The sequence below is a fragment of the Hippopotamus amphibius genome, chromosome 4, assembly GCF_030028045.1.
Source record: "Hippopotamus amphibius kiboko isolate mHipAmp2 chromosome 4, mHipAmp2.hap2, whole genome shotgun sequence".
Lineage (NCBI taxonomy): Eukaryota > Metazoa > Chordata > Mammalia > Artiodactyla > Hippopotamidae > Hippopotamus > Hippopotamus amphibius.
The window spans coordinates 120,397,768-120,415,085 of NC_080189.1; the positions used below are offsets into that span (position 1 = coordinate 120,397,768).

The window sequence follows — 17,318 nt, forward strand, 5'->3', positions numbered from 1 at the left end:
CTTGTAAATTACATTCAATAAGGAATTACTTATTAGCAACATCTATCTGCCAGGAACTTTGCTAGTAACTGGGGATACAATAGTACGAAAGTCCCAATCCAGCTCCAATCTTACAAACTAGTGGAGGAATCACTGAAGTAAACGTGCAATGACCTCACCAGTCCCAGAAGTGCTCAGATCAGTGAGAACAGAAGGCTGTGAGAGAACCCAGGAATGAAATTTAACTCAGCCCAAGAAAATAAGCCAAGATACTTTATATAGATAGTCCTGGAAGCTGGAAAATAAAGAATAATTAGTATTCACCTGGTGATTGGGGTGGGAAAGAGATCTCAGATCTGGAGACTAGAGACTGCATGTTCAGAAAACTGCCAGTGTAATAGCTCAGTAAGATCGTGATGGAGAACACAGGGGAGGTTGTAATCAGCAGTGAACCGCAGAAGGTAAGCTGTGTTTGTAAGCCATGCTGGGGAATACGGCGCTTATAGTGATTTCAGATGGAAATATGTAGGAGTGGCCTTACGCTTCAGAATGATCACCCTTCCTGAAGAATGGAAAATGAGTTGTGAGTAGTGGAAACATCTGGTTCAGGGTGTTGCTGAGATGAGAATTGATGGAGTCTTGACATCTATAGAATGTGTGAGTCTTGATGAGTGATGAGTAGAGTAGGAGAGATTAGTCCAGGACCAACATGTAAGTTCCTGGCTTGGCAAGATGGACAGAAGAAGGCACCATTCACTGAAATACAGAATATGGGAGTAAAGACAGGCTGGTTGGTTGGGTGGGTGGGAGGAAGGAAGATGAGATTAGTTTTTTGTTTTGTTTTGTTTTGTTTTGTTTTTGATTTTATAAATTTTTTTTATTTTTTTGGGGGGTACACCAAGTTCAGTCATCTGTTTTTATACACATATCCCCGTATTCCCTCCCTTCCTTGACTCCCCCTCCTCGAGTCCCCCGCACCCTCCCCGCCCCAGTCCTCTAAGGCATCCTCCATCCTCGAGTTGGACTTCCTTTGTTATACAACAACTTCCCACTGACTATCTATTTTACAGTTGGTAGTATATATATGTTTGTGCTACTCTCTTGCTTCGTCTCAGCTTCCCCTGAGATTAGTTTTTGATTCAATTAGACAAGTCAGTTAGGCTGTCTAAATGTTTGTGTGTGTGTCTTTGTGTTCGTGTGTGTGTGTGTGTATTCAGGAAGAAGACTTAAGGTATAAGTTTGAGTAACGTCATATCAGGACTTCAGATATAGATTTGGGAGACAACAAGGTATAGATATTACTTGAAATTATGAGCATGAAGAAAACACCTAGAAAAAAGTATAATCTGAGCAGAGAGGAGGACTAGCGTGGATCTATAAGGATAGTCGACATTTAAGAGATACACAGAGAGAAGTAGGCAATGTGTTTCTTAGAATTCATTTATAAAGTGAAGAGGTAAGGAGAATAAATATTTCTGAAGTTGGAATGAAGCCCAGAGCAATGAATTACTAAATGGTGTGGAGTGGTCAATAATAGCACAAAATTATGGATTTTCCTCCTAGAATCCTGAATGCTCATACCTTTGAGCTTTGTATTTTTGTTGGGTCTTTTTCTCAGAATATGTGCAAAATCTTGCTTTCTTTATATCTTCCTTAAAAGCACAGATGTGTTTTCTGTCCCTGATCTGTGGTTCTTTCCACCCTACATTCTCCACTCGCTTCTTATAGTCTTGGTGTCTCTGTCTCTTGCAGTTACAGCACAGATATTAAAAGAAGATAGTTGAAGACAACTTCAGTATGCCTTTAAGAAATCAAATATAAAGGAATATTTTGAATATTTAATTTCATATAATTTCTATAATTATTCAGCTTCATAAAATTTTATTATCTATCATATAAAGTTCAGGTGTTGTGAACGTTCGTGTCCTGTTCATTCTGAATATGGATCCTGAAATCGTATATTTTACTTGTAAAAGCAAATTAAGATGAATTGACAGGAAAATCCATGTACTACAGAGGAAGAAACACTGCACTCAGCAGCAGGATATTTGAATTCCAGTTTCTAACACCAAATTACTGTATTTCCTCTTAAGTATCCCTTAACTTTCTTGGGCCCAAGTAATGTGATTTGGAAAGTAATGATCCCCAATGTCCCTTCAGTTTTTAAAATCCTGTGGTTTTCAGTTTATCTAAACAAGCAATGCAAAGTTTCTATTCATTCTCATGAAACAATTCTAACAACTGGATCTGAAATACTTGAATAAATTTTAGTGACAATAATGTTCTGAATTACATGAACACGATTAAGCATAGGAATTAATATAGGACATTTTTATGTTCCTTATAACTTTATTGTAGTTTTCCTCCCATTTATGTGCCTGCCCTTTGTTTCTAAACTTGTCTTTCAGGAGATAGGATGATCATAAGGGCTTACATTGTTTACACATGGCATGCATAGGGCAATAAACATTCATGCTTAGCTAGATATAGAAGTGGTGCAATTATTCAAGTTAAATATTTCCTAAAGACACTCCTCGGAAAGAGTAAATGAACTGCCTTGGACTCCTCTGTTAAGGGCTGCGGACAGTTACCAATAGTTTCCAGTCATAAGAGGCAAATCTGGAAACCGAAGAGAAAAGAAAAAGGATGTTTCTAATTATGGACTCATCTATGACAGCGGCCTGATCTCTAAGAAGACAGAGCCAGCAGTGCTCCTCTGCCTGGCCAGAATGTTAGCTTTCTCAAGGAATGACGCTTCCGGTGTCCTTTGGGTTTCCTGTGTTTTCATCTCTGTACTGGTTCGGCATGCAACTGAAGCCTTTCGGTGTGACAATGGGGTCTCCTTGCCTCCTGACAATGTGTGTGACTTCACAGATCAGTGTGGCGACTTGAGCGATGAGCAGCAGTGTAAGTTGCCTTCCTCTCCTTCCTCCAAGTCCTGTCCACCTTCAGTCCCGGGGCCGCTGAGCTGCCTGGGGAGCTTCAGCTAGATACTTGGCCCAGCACAGATCCCACTTATATGCCTGTAGTGTCAATCAGAAACTAAAATACTCTCTTTAAGAAAGAGATCCACAAATAAAAGTAACTCTATTCAGTAGTATCAAATTGCTAAGATTCTAACGAGATGGAATGTATTTTGAATCCGTGTTTACTGATTATAAAAAAGGAGTGAAATGCAGAAAGGTAGCTTTTAATGTAATACCGGTGAAACAGATTTAAAAGAACTTATTACTGCAGTTTAAAATGCTATGATGGAAGTTATGAGCTTAAGTTTGAATTCAGTATGGGAATATTTGAAATGAGTTTTAGATTGGGTGAGTAGATTTTATTTTTGCTTATAGGACACTACCACCAAGTGAGTTGGTACCTCTTGTACACAGAGTATAACTCTGACTTCTATCCTTTGATTCTGAGGCAGAAAAGGGAGTGTAAGCTTCAGAGAGTGCATGGCCTAGGTTTGGATCCTGGGTACACCGTCTACTAATTGTGTGATCTTGAACCTCCAGCTAATTATAAGAGATCATAAAGTGAGATAAACTGATCTCACTAGTGGGAAAATGCTCTTGGTGATAAAAACTTCACCAAGGGCAGATATGGGTAGAGACATGTACGTTTCTATAGTTTCTATTGCAATATCACATCCTGAAAGAAGACTGCATTTCATCAATGGAACTAGTGCTGTTTCTATGAATAGTCACCTTTCACAAACAACATTTTTATACAGTTAAATGGATTTGTTGTTGAGCTATAGTAACTATTGACTCAGTTGTCTGGAGGCACTAAGTCTAGTATCTTAGAGCAATTTACTCAAATGTATTTTCTATTTTGTATTTAGATACTATATTAATTAGTGCTTAAGAGTTCATTTTCTTCTCCTACATAAGGTTCTACATGCTTGATTTTGCTATTGGAATTTTATTCAAATATTCAGCTGTTATTACATTAAAATAAGAAAGATGATTACTGAAAATTTTCTTCCCTTTAGAAGGAAATAGGTGGATGATTTTTCCTCCATAGTTTGTGATTGCAGTCATGCTGTTAGGAACTATTAAACACAAAGTGCAACCGAAGACAGGGATTCATTTGTATTTGTCCCATTTCCCCAGAGAGGCTACATGTGGATGTGCTGCCCTTTCTCTGGCCTGTCTGGGGAAAGCCCTTGCTGTTCTTTGGTGAGCAGCAAAGAGGAACCACCCGGCTGGTTTGACAAGAAGTGCAAAGTCCCTTCCATTATTAATCCCTCTGAAGCTTCCTTTAACACTGTTGCTGTGATAACATGCGTGGTTCTGCTTCAGGGAAAAGGTTAACGTGAAAGAAGGGGAAAGCCACTGAGTGGGAAAGGCTTCGGCTGCATGAAAGATGCTAATAATCCCAGCCTTAGAGGAGAGTGAAGGAACAGATCTGTCGAATAAACAGGTTTCATTTTAAATGTTACAGTGGGAGGTCACCTTTTGGCTTTTTCACTTTTCATTTCTGAGAAGTTTCCACTTTGGTATTTTATTTAAAATGGGATAACCTGTAGATAAAATTGAGAATTGCTTTAAAGCATGAGTTTCTTTTGTATATCACACTAGGGGGGAAATATTGTGAAGGAATAATGATGGCCAAGCAGTTTTTCTGTTGAAAATTTGTGATGCTAAACTTACAAGATTTTTACTAACACTAACTTTATAATGATGTTTAAGTAGTCATATTTTGAGAAAAACAATCAGTCTGTGACCCTCTTTAAAGTCCAAATGATGTGAACTTTAAAGAAATGGATTAACATGTTGACTTTTCTTAAAGAAATTGGCATAGTTGAAGTTGAATTTCAGTGCAACTGATTCTATTAATCGTTTTTTGGAAAATTTTCTCATTTTACATGATGGACCTGTTTTTCAGAATACTTGAACCTATTTTAACTGTTGTTTTTTTTTTAAGATATTAGATATAGAAAGACTAAATCTTCACAATGAAATTCTATTTATACATAATATTGAACACAATAAATCGTGAGCAAGAAAAATAATTTGTAGGTGGAAAAACTATTTGGTTCTAATATTGACAAGAATCTCTCATTATTAGAATTTATTAATACCCTGATTCAGGGAAATACATGTTGTGGTACTGATCTGGGTATTTTTTTTAAATTATGTTTCTAGTGTTGCATTGTCTGCCTCTACACAGAACCTCATTGCCTGGTCTTCCTCATTCCGTTAAGTACAGCAATAGTCTAGTTTTTCTTCTAGCAATTGCCTTAAATTATTTGATATATAAAGACTTTACTCTGTTTTGTTTTTACTCATTAATAAAACAGTAATATTACTTATGTTGCTATTATTCAGATCCAAGTTAACCATAAGATTATAAACTGTACTATTGATACACTGCTGAGATATATCCCATGCGATGGGTCTTTACCGCTGGAGTATTGCCATAAAATATTCTTAGAGAATTACTTTAGCATACCTTAAGTTAGTGTTAACATTAACTGGTACATACATTTACTTTTATTTTAATTAATTTACTTATTTTTTACTTTTGGCTGCATTGGGTCTTTGTTGCTGTGCATGGGCTTTCTCTAGTTGTGGCGAGCGGGGGCTACTCTTTGTGGTGCGCAGGCTGCTCATTACGGTGGCTTCTCTTGTTGCAGAGCATGGGTTCTAGGTGTGTGGGCTTCAGTAGCTGCAGCATGCGGGCTCAGTAGTGGTGGCTTGTGGACTCTAGAGCACAGGCTCAGTAGTTGTGGCACATGGGCTTAGTTGCTCCATGGCATGTGGGATCTTCCCTGACCAGGGATAGAACCCATGTCCCCTGGATTGGCAGGCAGATTCTTAACCACTGCACCACCAGGGAAGTCCCTACGTTTACTTTTAGAGCTAAATTTACTGTGACTCAAAATGTAAAAATATATTAAATAACTTCTCCCCTACCTGCATGTCTTGCTTAAGAATATTTCCATTTGATCTCTTTTTATACTTTGATTTGATGAAATATTTCATAAAGTTTTCAAGTATTACCTAACATCTTTTGCAAACTTTTTTGGATTTAGGAATACGGTAATTCTTTCAAAAAGTATTTACTTCATATAAATCTAAATTCGCATGTGAAATACGTGAAAATTACCTTCTGAAATTTTCAGAGGTACATTCTGAAATTCTGAGAGGTGATAGTGTTTAATCAGATATTAAGTACATTGTTTCTTCAGTAGGATGACATAAATGTCAACTACTTTTAAAAGTACTTATAGAAATTCATTGAAGTACTTGAAGATAAGCATTAATAGAGTGAAATTTGAGATTTCATGTGCAGTATTTATCTTACCACTACATTGGATGTAAAATGTTTAAGCATGTTTTTATGAAACAACTAAAGATCCTATTCACCATGGTGAAATGTCTTAATTTGGGCTATTATAACAAATTCCATAAACTGGATGGGTTAAACAGCAAACATTTAATTCTCATGATTCTGGAGCCTGGGAAATCCTCACGGCTGGGAAATCCAAGATCCTGGTGGTGGCAGATTTGATATCTCATGAGGGCCTCCTCCTGGTTTGCAGACAGCTGTTTTCTCACTGTGTCCTCACATGGTGGGGAGAGGGAGAAGAGAGCTTTGGTCTCTCTCTTTTATAAGGGCACTAACCCCATTTCATGTGCTCCATCCTCGTGACCCAATCACCTCCCAAAGACCCCACCTCCAAATACAGGCTGAAACATGAATTTTGGAGGGATATAAACATTCAATCCATAACAAGACAGAATTATAAGTGTAAGAAATCTAACAATAAATATGGGGAGCCTAGTTGAAGAAAATTGGAAAAAAAAAAGTTATAGCTGTCTGGAAGGAAGACTCATGACAAGATTGTTTCTTTATGGGATGCTTCAATGGTGTAAATATAGACAATTTAATGAAATCAATCTATATGTTAATTAAATTCTAATACAAAATATAACCAGGATAAATTTTGAAATCCAATAAAATGGCTTGCAAATTCTGCTAGAAAAATGAGAATAGCTGGAAAAGGGGATAAGAAAAATATTAATAATAATGAATAACTTTTATTAGTGGGTTTATTATAGTATATCAGGCACTCTCAGGGCATTGTGAAAATTGGCCAGATGGTGACTCTTTCTCACAAAGGAAAAGTTAAAACTTGAATTTTTTCTTGACCCATCCTACAGGGTTTCTATCATGATTTCAACAAAAGAAGCCATATAACAATTTGGGCAAACTTGGTGGAGTCACGCTTTTATGAAATGATGCCATCCTTCCAGAGCTGCCAACAGTTTTTTTTAATATTTTGAGGGAGGTCATGAAAAATCAAAATATTAGCTTTGTTAGGGCAGGAAATGTACCTAGTTTTCCTCACTTCCTCGAAGAACTGAATGGCACACAGAGTTAAGAAAGATTAGAGTGACTGATTTTACCGACTGGCTGAATTTCTCATCTGCACTATTTCTTTCATCCTGGAATTGGCTGCAACTACTCAGTCTTGCAGTGTGATCTGTTCTTGTTTTGTGGCTCAAGTATGCAAATTGACATAATCCAAGAAGGACATTCAGTTTGTGAGCTGTCTTTGAAAATCTCAAAGACACCTAGTGGCATCAGATGGTGAACTGTTTCTTCCACAAGCAAAATATCTTCTGAAGTCAGTCTATATACAGATAGAATTTCTGACGTGTTTGTCATCCCATATACCTTTTCTGTGTGTCAGTGATTATCATTTCTTTGTGTAAATGTTACCACTAAAAATTTAACTAGGAATCCTGAGAGAAGGCTTGCATTCTGTTGTCAAAGTTGTCAATTTAATGAAGGCAAGGACCTTGAATCACAGCTTTTAAATGTTTCCATCAAAGAAGCAAGAAAAGAATATAATGTCCTCTGCTACCCAGAAGTAATTGAGACTTTCTGGTGAGTAAGTCTTAATATGCTTGATTGGATTTGGAAGAAAAATTTTACTTATTCGGAGAGAAATCGAAAACCTGTTTAGGAAAGAAGAATGATGGGAGTTCATTTGTTTCTGAATTAGTTTACTTGATGGAAGTTTTCTCTGTGTAAGAGAGATAACTTTCTATTAAAGGTATTGTGTCCACCACCATTATAGAAACTAATAAAAAGTCATAGCATCTTTTGGCCAAGCTGCTACTCTGGAATAGAGAATTGTATGTAAACAGCTATGCAACTTCTATAGTACTCGCGTAAATACTGCTGTAGGCTGGAGTGAATGCCACGCGTTGTCAGTATTTCTGCAGAAATCACCGGACAATTACAAACACTTGAAGAACTCCTTTGAAATTTACTAATCTTGAAACAGTATTAAAATTAAAATATGGCTTTGGAATCTTTTTCTCACATATCATTGATGGTGTCTATGTCAAATTCTTGCCAAAGATGTGCTCAATGACTTGAGATTAAAGGCAAGTATATGAGAAGATTTCAACCTACGTAATATTGGATAATTCTGGTGTGAGCTATGAGAGTGCTAATTCCATTTGCTATCACATACCTTTCTGAGTTAGGGTTTTTCCTGTTTTTGTCTCAAAGTATTAAAATTAGTTCAGTGTGAAAGATAAACATTTCCCTGATAAAAATTAATTAATGGTTTCAAATTGCCAGGACAAATAATAGCACTTTCATGGAAATCTACTTTGGAGAATAATTAAATTTTACTTTCATTTAATTGGAACCTTTTGAATTTATTTCCTCCTTTGTAGGAACTGACCATTAATTTTTACATTAAATGAGAGTGAGATAATTCTTTGTGTAAATGTTTTTATATGCTATCTACGTGAAGGAAATCATTTTCTAAACAGTAAAGTGTGTGTAAAATTTTGTGACTATGTAATATACAGCTTTCCTCAAGAAGCAAAGGAGGTAAAAACACTTAACAATCTTGGAATAGAAGGAAATTACCTTAACACACTAATGGCTGTATATGAAAAACCCACAGCTAACATCATACTTAACAGTCAAAGACAGAAAGCTTTTTCTTTAAGATCTGAAACAAAACAAGATGCCCTCTTTCATCACTTCTGTCAACATAGTACTGAAAGTCCAAGCCAGAGCAATAGTACTGAAAGAAAAGCCATTCAAATTGGAAAGGAACAATTATCTCTGTTCACAGAAAATGTGATCTTAAATGTAGAAAACTCTAGAAAGTCTATGAAAAAAATGTTAAACAAAGAAATAAATTAAGCAAAGTTTCTGGATTCAAAGTCAACACACAATCAGTTGTATTTATGTATACTAACACTGAATAATCTAGAAAGAAAATTTTAAAAAATACCATTCATAATAGCATCAAACAATATAAAATACTTAGGAATAAACATAACTAAGGATATGAAAACTAAAAATTGTTGCCAGAAGAAATTAAAGAAGAAACACATAAATGGAAAGACATCTCATGTTCATGGATTGGAAGAATTAATATTATTTAGATGTCAATAGTACCCAAAGTAATCTGTAGATTCAGTGTAATGTCTCTCAAAATCCCAAGAATATTTCTTGCAGAAATAGTAAAATCCATCCTAGAATGCATATGGAATCTCAGGAGACCCTAAATGACCAAAACAATCTTGAAAAAGGACCATGTTATAGCCCTCACACTTAATGATTCAAAGCTTATTACAAAGCTACAATAATTAAGAGTATGTAATTGGCATAAAGACAGACATATAGGCCAATGAAATACAATAGAGAACCTAGAAATAGGCTCTCTCATAGATGATCAGATAACTTTTGACAAAGGTGCCACAGTCATTCAATGGGGGAATGAATAATCTTTTCAACAGTGTTGTAAAAACTGAATATGTACAGGAAAAAGACTAAACTTGGACCCCTACTACCTTACATCTTATACAAAGTTTACTCAAAATGGGTCACAGACCTAAATTTAAGAGCTAAACTATAAAACTCTTAAAAGAAAACAAGGGAAAAGCTTCATAATATTGGATATGGCAGTGATTTTTTGGCGATCACAGGCAACAAAGAAAAATTAGATAAATTAGAGCTCATCAAAATAAAAAACTTGTGTGTCAAAGGACACTATCAGAATGAGAAGTAAATCCATGGAATGGAATAAAATATTTTCAAATCATATGTCTAAGACATTGGCATGCAGAATATATAAAGAACTTGTACAACTCAACAACAAACAACCAACCCAATTAAAAAATAAAGGACCTGAATGGACATTTCTCCAGAGAAGATACACAGATGTCCAATAAGCACATGAAAAGATATTCAACATCATTAATCATTTGGAAGATGCAAATCAAAACCACAATGAGATACCACCCCACATCCATTGGGTTGGCTATTATAAATAAACAAACAAAACCCAAGAAAGTAACAAGTGTTGAAACACTTGTGTGTTTTTTGTGGGAATGTAAAATCTTTTAGCTTCTGTCGAAGTGGTATGGCAATTCCATTAAATATTAGGAAGGGAATTACTGTGTAATACAGCCATTCAAATGTGGAGATATATCAGAAAGAAATGAAAGCAGGGACTCCAACAGACACTTGTATATCCATGTTCATAACAGCATTTTTCCCAAAACCCAAAAGGAGGAAGCAACCCAAGTATCCTCCAGCAGGTGAATGAATAAATAAAATGGGTTAGATACATACAATGAAACATTATTCAGCTTTAAGAAGGAAGGAAGTTCTGACACATGCTACAACATGGATGAACCTTGAGGATAATTACACTAAATGAAATAAACCAATCACAAAAGGACAAATATTGTATGATTCCACCTAGAGTAGACAAGTTTATAGGCAGAAAGTAGAATGGTGGTTCTGAGGGACCTAGGGGAGAGAGGAAAGAAAAGTTTCAGTTGGGGAAAATGAAACAGTTGTGGACTTGGATGGTGGTGATGGTAACATATCAATGTGAATGTATTTGTTACCATAGAACTATACATTTGAAATGATTAAAATGATGCATTTTATATTTTGGCACAATTTTCCAAGAAAAGCAGGATTTATCATTAAGGAAAGACTACAACTGTGGCTCATAGAACTTTCAGAAGGAAAAGAAATGTGCATTATTAATATAGGCCCAGGCAAAATTGTGAAATAAATGGCTTGCTTTTAATACCTTCTACCTCTCCTTTTTAGAGTTTTCCTAACTTACATTTTCTCTGTCTTCTAAGAAATTTATATTGTGATGATCTACCTATACTATACTAAGTTAATCCTGAGTTCTGCATCAACTTTTTTGCCATTACCACTATTAGCATTTTGTTCTATTCCTTCCCATTTTCTCAGAAGCGTGCCCTATGTTAACCATCACTTGAAGATATAGTTTAATATTTTTCTCCAATTATGGTGTTAATGATTGAATCTATGAACAGCTCTGCAGTAAAATTTTAATGAGAGAATCTGGCATGGTGGCAGCCAATTCAGAAGATAATTGGATCTTCCAAATAACCTCAAAGTACCACATGGAGAACACCCTCTCACTTTTTGACCTCAGTACGTCAGACCTGAGGGATCAGAAAATTCAAAACAAAATGATGAATTGCTCAGATTCAAAAAGCCCAGGAACAAGTACCTGGATCCCATTCCTCCTGTTCCATATCGTGTCCAACTGCAACATTGCTGTGGTAGCAGGACAATCTCCATGCGGACAGATTTTAGTATAGCAAGTACTATCATATTTGAATGTAGATGTGTGGGATATGATATTATAAAAGGCAAATCAACCACAGTTGAAGAAAAATTGTTCAAATGGTTTAAAATACACAATTCTCTATTGAGAGGAAAATGAATACTTAGAAAATTTTCTGATGCATTTTTAAATAATCTGGCCATTACTAGAAGTTCATGGTTGCTTTTTTAATAAGAATTAGTTGAAAAATGTGTGCTCATTAGATTCATTTTGTAACAAAAAGAACCACTGTTGAGACTATTCAGAAATAAAAATGTTTTATTTAGCTATTTTTCTAGTTATAATTCTTCCAGAATACATCATCATTATCCTTGTTTAGTAAAGAGAACAAAGAACATTGGAAACAGACATCAACTAAGTAATTGTAATGCAAGGTAATTTCTGGGTATTTGAAAACTGTTTGACACCTATGTGAGAATGTGTGTACCTTTCATACACATGATTGCTGAAATATGGTGACAAAAATAGTTTCAAATATTTTGTAATCATAAGTAGGTGATTGGAAAAATTGCTGGGACTAAAAGAGACTTGAAAAGATATACATACTGGGCTCTCCCTGGTGGCACAGTGGTTAAGAATCTGCCTGCCAATGCAGGGAACACAGGTTCGAGCCCTGGTCCGGAAAGATGCCACATGCCATGGAGCTACTAAGCCAGTGTGCCACAACTATAGAGCCTGAACTGTAGAGCCTGTGAGTCATAACTATTGAGCCCACATGCCACAACTACTGAAGCCCATGTGCCTAGAGCCCGTGCTTTGCAACAAGAGAAGCCGCTGCAATGAGCCTGTGCACCGCAATGAAGAGTAGCCCCTGCTCTCTACAACTAGAGAAAACCTGCATGTAGCAACGAAGACCCAACACAGCCAATAAATTGATTAATTTAAGAAGAGATACATACTTAATGCAGATGCACACATAGTTAATTGAAAGACATGCACATGTTCACATACAAATAACTATATAATTTAGTTCATTTTCTGTTCAACCAGATTCCCTGGGCCATTAAGGGTCCATGAGGTAATGATTGGAATATTTTGGCTATTCTAAATATTTCAAAGGCCTTAAGGCAAGCGCAAATTTAACCATGGTATGGATTCATAGGCTAATCAAGTTTTTTTTTAGCTTTTAGATAGAATGACATCAATTCTGCCTAGAAATACTGGTTTCCCAAACTCTGACAGACCTCTAATTCTAGGTCTTTGGTAAAAATGAATTAGTGGATTAACAATGAGACCTTAAAATAGAGCTTGAAGAATTCAGGTTCTGGAGTCAAAAAAGACCTAGGTTGTAATCTTGGCCCCAACATTCACTAGCTGTCTGCTTAATAAGGTTGTTGTAAGGAGTAAATAAGCTACTGCAAGGAGAATGCCTAGCACCGATCTCCCTCAGTAAATTATAGCTATTAAGATTGCTGATAATATTACAGAATACAGCTGCTTTGTAAAATCTTTCCAAATAAGGAATCTAGCAGTAAAATTAATAAAACAGATCACTGGTAATAAAGCAGGTTAAAACCTGCTAATGTTTAAAAGTGTAGTTTCTAATTCAGCTTTCAGTACTCACATGGACGGTCTCAACTGTATGCACCAGATGCGTTATTACTAAATAATATTTTGTCCAAAATGTGATTAAATAAAAATTATCTTTTTGTCACTGGGTTGCCAAGCACTGTCTGTCTATTAATCAGAATAACCACTGTGGCTAATGCAATCAGTTAGGACAAGAACAAACTTGTCAAAGGAAAATCTCCAGTTACTAAGAGCTACAACCCAGGAATGGTAGACTTGCGGTTGAATTCATCTGTTTTTTAGAGAGTGACATTTGCAGATGATGGATAATGGAATAAAGCCCTCCCTGGGTGGTTATTGTGAACAACCAAGTGTCCAAATCCTTCTTCTCCCAAGCCTCTTGGATCACTTATACCCAGAGGAAAAAAAAAACAACAGCCAAAAAATGCCTTTGTTGTGATAAACACCAAGGTTTTTAAGAACACTGACATTCAACAGGGAGGTGCTATGCTTGATTCCAGGGGTGCATCACAGCCACGATGGCTGAATTTGAGTCAGGGGGTCCTCTGTGAGTTGGTCTGCCCAAATCTGAGATTCTGATATGGCTGCAACATTAAGATGGATTTGAAGATGTACCCTTAATAATAATTCCTCATCTTCTGTGGTGCCTGAGTTGTATTTTTATATACAGTATGTCATTAGATTCTCACAGCAGCCATTTGAGGGAGACAGGGCAGGATGTCATTATTTTAGCTTCATAGGCGAAGAAAAGGGCTTGGTGTGGCGAAGTGTGTTAGCCAGGCCCGCAGTTCACAAGAGACAACAGCAGGATGAGGTCCTCCGTTTTCTGACCTCGCGTGCATCATTCTTTCTGTCTGACCGCACTGTTTTTTAACATGTGGTGATTCATTGAAATGTCATATGCAGAAAGGCTTTGCATTGATAAAGTAGACTTAAATTGTGAAAAATCATCCTGATGTCCATCTCTATTTGTCATTTATTCCTGAGTTTTCTTTTTCACCTATTATCTTATTTCTTAAAAAGCCGCATGGGGTTGTGAAAGCTAACTTCTTTTTTCTCCCATCAGGCTCCAGTTTTGAAAGATGTGATTTTGAGGATGGGCTCTGTAGTATGACGCAAGATCAGAGTCTGCGACTTGGCTGGACAAGGAGGAATGGGATGGCTGGCCCATCACCGCCCTTTTATGATCACAACGGTGATATGTCTGGTAAATGCTTTGAACTTCTTTATTTTTTTGTCAAGTGGTTGATAAGGACAGTAGAATCGTGGCTGATAGTTAGATATTAATGAAGGTAATGTCTAATTTTATATGTTCTTTAACCATATTCAAGGTATTTATGATTCTAAAATGTCATATTAGATTCTTATAATTGGGTTCCTAGGACCCCAAAGGTCTATCTACATAATAATTGGGATTTTCTAGCTATTTTGACACTGTAAGGAAACTGTGAAATTTAAACATAATACTGCATAGATTAATTTGTGAAATAGCTTTCCTGTTGTCTAGAATAATTTTAGTGTTCGCTGGTGACACTTGTTTTCTCTGGCTGACTAGGAAGCTCTGATGGGCTGGTCACTAGCTTATGAGGTGGCACTGGAGCCAGACATTCGTTCGTGTCTTTATTTGCAAACGAATGAGCTTCATTCATTCACCATTTTATACCAGGTGATTAAGATACTTTAGTGAGTGCCAGGAAACCAGAAATGGTATTTGTGTCTCCATATCAGCAAGCAAGAGGTGCCACACTGAATTCAGAGATTTCAAGGCTGCTTGTCTGTGCCAGTACAATTTCTCTTATGACCAGGGCATAGAGTGATGACCAGTATGTTAAGAGACACAGGGTCAAAAGAAAGAAAAGTGGCTGGCGGGGAGGGGGGTTTCAAAATAAACTTTCTATTTTACTTAAAAAAAAATTTAGTGAGCAAAAATTGACTCTGTGCCTGCCTTCATCTGATGGGCTTACATGTGATATAAAAAGAGGTAATCTTTTGCCAGGCAGAAATAATTGAAGGCTGGTGATTTTTTTAAAATAAAATGTATACTTCTCTGGTGATGACCTAGAGGGGTGGGATAGGGAGGGTGGAAGGGAGGCTCAAGAGGGAGGGGATATGGGGATATATGTATACATGTGGCTGATTCACTTTGTTGTACAGCAGGAACTGGCACAACAGTGTAAAGCAATTATACTCCGATAAAGATCTGAAAAAATTGTATACTTTCTCAAATAAATACAATTAAAGGTTAAATATGAGTATTTCCCTAGAGATAGTTTAAAGCAATTAGATGTTGGTTGTTTGGAAATATTTACATAAATACTATACATGTGCTTAGAGTCGTGGCTCTGTCACTTACTAGCTGTATAATCTTGAGCAATTTACTTTTTAAGCCTTGGTTTTCTCAACTCTAAAATCTGTCATAGGATTTAAGAGCTATGTAAGATATTGTAAGTAGAACTTGTCACAAAATATCGGATAAAGTTGATGTTTAGTACATTTCTGAATAATTTCGGTGTTACTAATTTTAACTCTTATGTAAGTAAAATGGAATTTATTTTCTTTGGCTTTGATGACAAAAATAAGTTTTAAAGAATTTTTAACAATTTTTAGGAATAAGCCAACTTTATCACCAAAGAGGAAAAGAAGAAAGGACCAGCTTTGCAAACAGGACCAATGACTCACTGGAAATCATAAAACTTTTATTATGGATTCAGTTGTGTTAGATGATGATATTGAATCTGGTTCCCAAATTTTAGCCATTGTAATACCATTTCCCTTTTGGAGCCTCCCCACTGGTTTTTCCTTGTACTTAGAAGAAGATTTTTCACAGTATGTATTTACTTACCCTGGTTCCATCATGTACTTGATATTTTCTTATGTTATAAGTGGCTCTGATTCTGTTCTTGCCTCCACATCTTGACGTTAGACAACCTCAGGATCTCCACCTCTTTTCTTTTCTCCTCCTTTTCATCCCTCTTCCTTCCTCCCTCCCTCCCTCCCTCCCTCCCTCCCTCCCTCCCTCCCTCCCTCTCTTTCTTCCTTTCTTTCTTTCTTTCTTTCTTTCTTTCTTTCTTTCTTTCTTTCTTTCTTTCTTTCTTTCTTTCTTTCTTTCTTTCTTTCCTTTTCTTTCTTTCTTTCTCTTTCCTTTTCTTTTTCTTTCTTTCTTTCTTTCTTTCTTTCTTTTTCTTTCTTTCTTTCTTTCTTTCTTTCTTTCTTTCTTTCTTTCTTTCTTTCTTTCTTTCTCTTTCTTTCTTTCCTTTTCTTTTTTCTTTTCTTTCTTTCTTTCTTTCTCTTTCTTTCTTTTCTTTCTTTCTTTCTTCCTTTTTCTTATTTTGCCATGCTAATTTTTTGAGAACCTAGCAAAGAGATAAAATGGGATCAATTCACATCAAAATTGAGATGTTATATAGGCAGACACTCTCTTAGCTATATTGCTTGGTTTGATTTGAGATCTCTGGAGTTAGACTGGTTGGTCTTGAACCCTGGCCCTGCTAACCTGCTAGCTGTGTGGTCTCAGTTTCCTCACCTGTAAAATGGAAATAATAATAATACTAAGGAAAAGGGGGGCAAAATGTTGCCTTGCGTAATAATCAAAGGCTAGAGATTTTAATAATAGTGATGTGTCTCTTATAACTACAATTAAATGTCAAGATATGAGTACTTCCCTAGAGATAGTTTTAAATAAGCAAATGTTTTGCCTTCAGATATAAGGTGCTTAAAAATGTTTATGGAAAAATAGTCACGCTGGAATCTTATCTCCATTCAAAAATCCTTATTTCATGAGTATTAATAAAATTTTTGATTAATTTACACTTGAAATAATTCACTGGTGCTCCAGAATAATATTTTTCATCATGTAATCAATGCCTTGAGAAGTTTTCAGAGCTAGGTTTGAAAATCTATTAGAATGTTAAAAACATCACTGTGTCAATATTTAAAGTCTACTAAAGCTTGAGGCAGAGTGATTAAGATGTAGTATTGATTTTTAAAAGTATGTAGCATTGTAGTTAGATAAAATAGTATCATTACACAAATTCAAATACATCTTTGCAATGATAGTAAAACTTTTTTTTAAAGAATGGAATATAATAGTTTTCCTTGTAATTCATAAAAATGAGTTTTTCTTATAAATTTAAGTTCTTACAAAAATATG

At 35.9% G+C, this 17,318-nt stretch overlaps 1 protein-coding gene across 1 annotated transcript in view; it reads left to right on the plus strand.

The window, feature by feature from the left end:
• The first annotated feature begins 395 nt into the window (after positions 1-395).
• MALRD1 (MAM and LDL receptor class A domain containing 1) overlaps positions 396-17,318 on the plus strand; it is a 578,637-nt gene continuing 561,714 nt past the window's right edge. The window contains exons 1-3 of the mRNA XM_057732597.1: positions 396-440; positions 2,577-2,886; positions 14,235-14,375. Of these exons, the coding sequence (XP_057588580.1) occupies positions 396-440; positions 2,577-2,886; positions 14,235-14,375 (496 nt within the window). The remainder of the gene's footprint in view (positions 441-2,576; positions 2,887-14,234; positions 14,376-17,318) is intronic.